Source organism: Fistularia commersonii, chromosome 13, assembly GCF_037954325.1.
Source record: "Fistularia commersonii isolate RoL2024-O1a breed Wild chromosome 13, RoL_Fcom_v1.0, whole genome shotgun sequence".
Classification (NCBI taxonomy): domain Eukaryota; kingdom Metazoa; phylum Chordata; class Actinopteri; order Syngnathiformes; family Fistulariidae; genus Fistularia; species Fistularia commersonii.
Window position 1 is genome coordinate 7,380,416 of NC_141296.1, and position 6,291 is coordinate 7,386,706.

The window sequence follows — 6,291 nt, forward strand, 5'->3', positions numbered from 1 at the left end:
AAACTAGCGAAGTAAATGTGGAAGAAAACAAAAACAGCGACAGTGATGCATTAAAATTTGAATGGCGTGATGTCACAATAAAGCTGTGATGTCATCAAGCGAAGCAAAGAGCGAATTTGTTTTCAAATTATTTATATAAGGAAAAATATTTGTTCGACATCCGTGATCGTAATCTTTTGTTCATTCACGAGCTTGTTAACTATAACAGCATACTATAAAAAGGTCTCAAGGGACTCGTGGTAATATTCATTCCAACCCAATAGGTGGCGCCAGACAATTTTGTGTCGCTTTGTGTTCCGGAATTGATAATAAGAGTAAGAGAGCGCCTAGCCAAGAAACCAATATAGTCCTCAGTTATGTTACATTAGCTAGTGTGCGTAGCCCATCTGTACCGCACTCGAGGCCGTGGGTGCTATTCCGTGTAATTTCATGATCGGCCGCTCAGTTGTACTGTTATTCCTTTTCCGTGTGAGGAAACGACTGGAAATTAGAAAATTTTATCGTTTTCGGTTCATAGCTGAAGTCATCACACGCGGGGAACAGTGAGCCAACGTTCCAACCGTCCGCGCTTATCGCCATTTTGCGCATTCAACAACCCAGGCTGAACGTCTGCATCAGGTAGATGTTCAGGGATGCTTCCGCCGTTAAATTTCACGTTGTGTTGTTAAATTTTGGAACTGAAAACGACTCGTTGTTCCAGGAAGTCGATTTCGCAGTATGGCAGAGGCAGACCGACCGGGGAAGCTCTTCATCGGTGGACTGAATACCGAAACCACCGAGAAGGCCCTGGAGCAGTACTTTAGCAAATATGGCAGGATTGTCGAAGGTATGAGAGGCACCGCTGTTGTTTTTCCAGTTCGCACATTTTCTTTTGTTTTCCTTAACAGGACAAATATCTTAGAGCAGTGATGCTTTCGGTAGTTTAATTTTCACATCCGAGAACGCGATTTAGTGCACAGTTTCATTGATCATTGTTGATATAGCAACATGTAATTAAAATATCATCGGAGCTAATAACATCCACTCATGCTTTAGAATTTTGTGTTTGTATTACTTGGTAGAGATGATGTATTTCATTTTTGTAAAGTTGCTTTAAAAGAGTATGCATCGTCCTTTAAGGATAAATGGGGTAAAACTGATGAGACCTGACATTACATTATAGAAAATAAAAAATGTATCTCAGCTATATTGAATAAGATGATTATCGATAGTAGAACAAAGTTTTGATTAATGAATTAGTTTTGCCATCATCACATAGTCAAGTTTCAAAGCTCACGCACTTTCCAAATTCATTTTCCTTCAGTTATTTTGATGAAAGACCGTGAAACAAACAAGTCAAGAGGCTTCGCTTTTGTGACTTTTGAAAGTCCAGCTGATGCAAAGGATGCAGCTCGGGAGATGAATGGAAAGGTACAGTATTTGATCAGGAACACTTGATATATCTAGTACGAAATTACTTGAAGTACTTAAAGCAATTTGTGATTCTTTGCTGACAGTCACTTGATGGCAAGCCTATAAAGGTTGAGCAAGCCACCAAACCCCAGTTCGAGAGTGCGGGCAGAAGAGGACCACCGTCCATGCACTCCCGCAGTCGCTTTGCCCCTCGAGGTCCACGTGGATCCAGGGGAGGTCCGGGTGGTATGAGGGGCCCCCCATCTCGGGGTAAATTATTTTGTATTTTAAATTTGAATTGTAAATAAACAAGTTTATAAAATTTCCATCTTCTAAGACAAAGTGCTAATATTCATTTTTTTTTTTGTCAAAAGATTACTACGATAATTCAGGGAATTCAGAACCCTTCTTTAAAGGGATGTCATCTAGAGGGCCCCCTCCAATGAAGCGAGGACCCCCAGTTCGTAATGGAGGCCCGCCGCCCAAGAGATCTGCCCCATCTGGTCCCATGAGCAGAGGTAATAGTGTGAATGTGAGGTGAAATGTGTGAAACCTTTTGGTATTGGTTCATGAACAAGCATATTTTATGTTCCTCTTGTCTCAGGTCCCATGTCAAGAGACAGGGACCCTTATGGGCCACCTCGCAGAGATTCCATGATGTCTAGACGTGATGATTATCCCTCACCGAGAGATGACCACTATAACTCCAAAGACAGGTGTGGCATTCTAACATTTAATCACATCATACACTAGAGTGAATAGCTGTGAATGGCCTTCTCTTAAGCATTACTGAAATATGAGTTACTCTGGTGTACCTGCTATTGCTTAAAGGTTAAAAAAAGATACCATTGTCTAATATTATCTGGTGCAGTTTCCTGGTCCGTCACATTCTCTGAGGGTTAGCAGTCACCCATTATCTCTCTCTCATACACATACTCAACACAGTGCCAGAGTTGCCATGCTAACAATGTCATCAAGAGCAACCTAGGGTTTGCTGTCTTGTCCAAGGACACTTCAACATGTAAACAGGAGGATCTTGGAATTGAACCACTAACCCAACTTATAATTGTAGTGGCGGCTGCTCTATCAAATGAGCCATGGCTGCCCTACAATTATGATAATCCACTTTCACACAAACCTGATTTAATAATATCCCAATGATGTGCAGTGTAGGTTGTTTAAATATCCAAAGTTATGATCAATATTACTTTGGGCGTGTTATGTAAGAGCAGTGAAATTCTCTAACAAAATGTATACGCTTTTGTGTAACATATCAAATTACTTAAATTTGTGAATTCTATAATTTTTCAGGATTTTACTCTTAAATTCTTGATTGTGGGTACAAATATTAATTGCTACACACTACAAACTAGAAAAAATGTATATACACTGTTCTGTTGCTTCAGAGGCTTCTAAGAGTGTAACAATGCACAACTCATGCCTCAGTATTTTTCTAATACAGAGAGGGTCTAGGGGAGTTTTCTTTATCATAATATAAGTAGCCTATTAAGAGCCTGCTTTATGACTCATTAGTACAGCAAACCTTGAAAAGTGCTGCAAGTAAAAACCTTCAGAACAAAAAATAAATATTAAATGTTATTATAATAATATATAAATAAATATTGATAGCCCTAAATTCCATTCAGTTATGGAACCTATGGTCAGAGTGTGGTTTATGGTTGCTAAAACCTTACTCCTTACTGTGTTTCACTGTAATCATTTTTTTTTTTTTTTGTAGTTGTGTAGTTGAAAATGAACTTTTCTGTTGCGGTATGACATATAGGGTATTATTTCAATGTGCATTTCTTTTTCTTAAATTGTTGGTTTACATGTTTTCACCATTCAATTAAAAGAGAAAGCAATTTAATAGTTACACCCTTGACTTACGCTGTGCTATCTTTGATAGCTACTCTAGTCGGGATTATAACTCAAGAGATTCAAGGGACTATGGACCACCACCTAGGGATTATTCATACAGAGAATACTCCAATTCCAGTTCTCGGGATGACTATGGCTCAATGTCAAGGGGTTACAGGTAAGAGTTTGGAGTGATATGAAAAAATAAACACAATGCTATCATTTCAGCTTGTTATAAGTTTGTCCTTATGATGCAGTGACCGTGATGGCTACGGGGGAGGCCGGGAACCAAGAGGCTATGTCGACCGTCCAAGTGGTGGCTCCTACAGAGATTCATATGATGGTTACGGTAAGATATGATTACACAAGTGTAAGACAGGAACGCTCTGGCACAAAGGAGAGCTGCATAAATAATGAAACAACCAGCCAAATCCTAGCATTGACTTCCTCAACCTCCAGTCACAAGAAGCTTCTGTTCCCATAACCCAGAGGAAACAGCATTTAAAGCAGGCTGAATTACAAAGTTGCAATAGGCCTGCTATTAGAAATACAAAGTATTGGCATCTCCACTAAGCAACACAATAAACTGGAAAGCTGTGCCCATACAAGTCAATCCCTTACTGATGCATTCCTCAAAAGAATAAATGTGTTTAACAGTATCATACAAATGCAGACGAACTCATGTATCCCCTGAGAGTTGACAACGATAAGGAATTCCCCAAATGTCCTTGGAAACATCTGCTGACCCCTCCGTATATGTTGCCTATGCCAATCAAAGCACTCCCTCAAGGAGTAATCCATCAAGACCACCCCGAAAACTCCACCTTTACCTGCATTTCTAACACTTGGAGCCCTTAAAGGAAAAATGGCTACTCAAATCAATGGCATGCTGAAACAAGTAACATTGCCCATTTATTCCCTGGGCTGGAATGTGCTACTGCCCATGTCAACTAAATATCCCGTGTTGAATCCAAGATTCATTAAGTGATGGGACATGTAAACATGTCATCCATTTATGTTGCATATTTAAATGTATTGGCGCAAAAAAAAAAAAAACTTGACCAAACAAGAAAATGTGTCAATGAACCTTGCCAATTACCTGACCCATTGACCCTGCAGGTAACTCTCGCAGCGCCCCACCCTCAAGGGGCCCCCCACCATCCTATGGTGGGAGCAGTGGAAGCAGTCGTTATGATGACTATGGCAGCAGTTCCCGGGATGGCTATGGCAGTCGTGACAGTTACCCCAGCAGTCGGAGTGACCCATATCCACCAGCCCGTGGTGAGCGAATGGGCAGGCAGGAGAGGGGCCCAGCTCCCCCTGTCGAGAGAGGCTACCCTCCTCGAGATTCATACAGCAGTTCAAGTCGTGGAGGGCCGCGTGGTGGCCGTGGAAACAATCGAGCTGATAGAGGAATGGCTCGGAGCAGATACTAAAAATGGACATGGAAATCACTTTAGAAAAACATGTTAGTCTTCGTACACAATTAACACGTGTTTTGGAAGAAATCTGACAAACCATCCATGTCTAAATCTGTGGAATTTCCCAGTTTTTCTTTTTTTTATTGTGTAAACATTTTTTTATTAGTATTTCTCTTGCTCATGTAACAGTACAGTTACCAAGTGAGTGTTAGTTTTTGTACATTCAGTGCTGTTGGAATCTGCAATACCCTATAAGTCTGGCTTTCCTACTCTAATAAAGCTTTTGGTTGTACCATGACCACTGCTCATCGATATTCAAAACAAGAACAGAGACAGTGACTTGAATGTTTATAAGAACTTGATCTCCTTTACCAAGTTCTTTGTAAAGCTTAGTGTCTCTTCGTGCTTTTATAGCCGTGGAACTTTAATACACAACACAAATGTGCTTCCAAAGTGGTCACTACTGTTTATATGGGTCAGGCAAATGTTACTGTCAAAATGTTCCAATGTAGTTTCCATGGAAATGGATCCATCACCCTAGAGCTATATGATGGCATGCAACGACAAAACCAAAGACAACAACCAAATGCAAGATTCTTTTCAACTCAACTGATAGTCAACAGCTGGTAAGCAAAGCAAACCTCTTTGTTTCTCCTCTGTAAATGAGTTTCTCATTGTCCTGTATTGCAATCCTCACTCATGGCAATATTCAAGACAACATTTACCTCAGAGGACCAAAGAAAAATGGAGGTCAACTGAATGAGCCTGTCTTAATAGTCCATTTGTCTTCAGCTAAAATTGTCAGAAGTGCCGCCACCTCGAGACGTCACATCCCTTGTCCTTGGTTAACAGCCATTTTACCAGCTGAGCCCTCAAGACGATGGACATCCTTTTCCCTAACAAGTTGTCTAACCTCAATAAGCATGATTGGCAACAGCGCTTTTTAAAATCATAGGAAATATTTTTTTCCATAGTTTCCTCTGTAAAATCCCAAAATGGCCTTTTTCTCAATATCAAACCCTTTTCCTCAAGCATGCCATTTACAAACGAAGGAGACCTCTGGAAGTGCTTCATCATCGTAACTACCCAACTGGAATGATCACTTAAACGAAACTCAGCTGGACCATGGACTTAGATAATTCACAAATGTATATTTAAAATACACAACTTAAGAAATGTATAGTATGTTAATGGTATGTTCTTGTTGCAGGATGAGCATCCTTAAAAGCAACTGCCCTTGCAACGTACTTGAATTGTGTCCTCAGGTTGTTGGACCAAAGATGACAGCGCACTAATGCAGGTATTTGAATAATTAAAAACAATGTTTAATAAATACAAAGTTGGTGTGAAAAAAAATGTGATACATGTGGGTATGAATGAATGAATGAATTGACTTTAAAATTTGTGCCCTTAGGTGCTGGAACATTCTTCTGTTGACACTCCTGGTAGAAGTTTACCAAAGGAAAGCGAACCCCTGGGTGATGGGATCAAATGTTTTTAAATAAAGCTAAAAAACAAATCATGTGTCATGAAAGAATGGAATTTATGCTGAAGATACCTTTTTCAGAGACCGTTTTCATTCCACATTTTAAAAAACATCGGTTTATCTCTTGTACTTGTT

At 40.0% G+C, this 6,291-nt stretch overlaps 1 protein-coding gene and 1 pseudogene across 1 annotated transcript; one reads left to right on the forward strand and one right to left on the reverse strand.

Moving 5' to 3' along the window:
- The window catches only part of LOC147227795 (uncharacterized), a 412,630-nt pseudogene that overhangs the window by 175,451 nt on the left and 230,888 nt on the right, over positions 1–6,291 (reverse strand).
- On the forward strand, positions 335–6,189 carry rbmx (RNA binding motif protein X-linked). Its single transcript, XM_086158048.1, has 10 exons — positions 335–618; positions 701–826; positions 1,304–1,410; positions 1,497–1,662; positions 1,767–1,910; positions 1,997–2,108; positions 3,299–3,427; positions 3,507–3,598; positions 4,369–5,970; positions 6,085–6,189. The coding sequence occupies exons 2-9, from the start codon at positions 718–720 to the stop codon at positions 4,683–4,685; spliced, it is 1,176 nt and encodes a 391-aa protein (XP_086014174.1). The 5' UTR covers positions 335–618; positions 701–717; the 3' UTR covers positions 4,686–5,970; positions 6,085–6,189.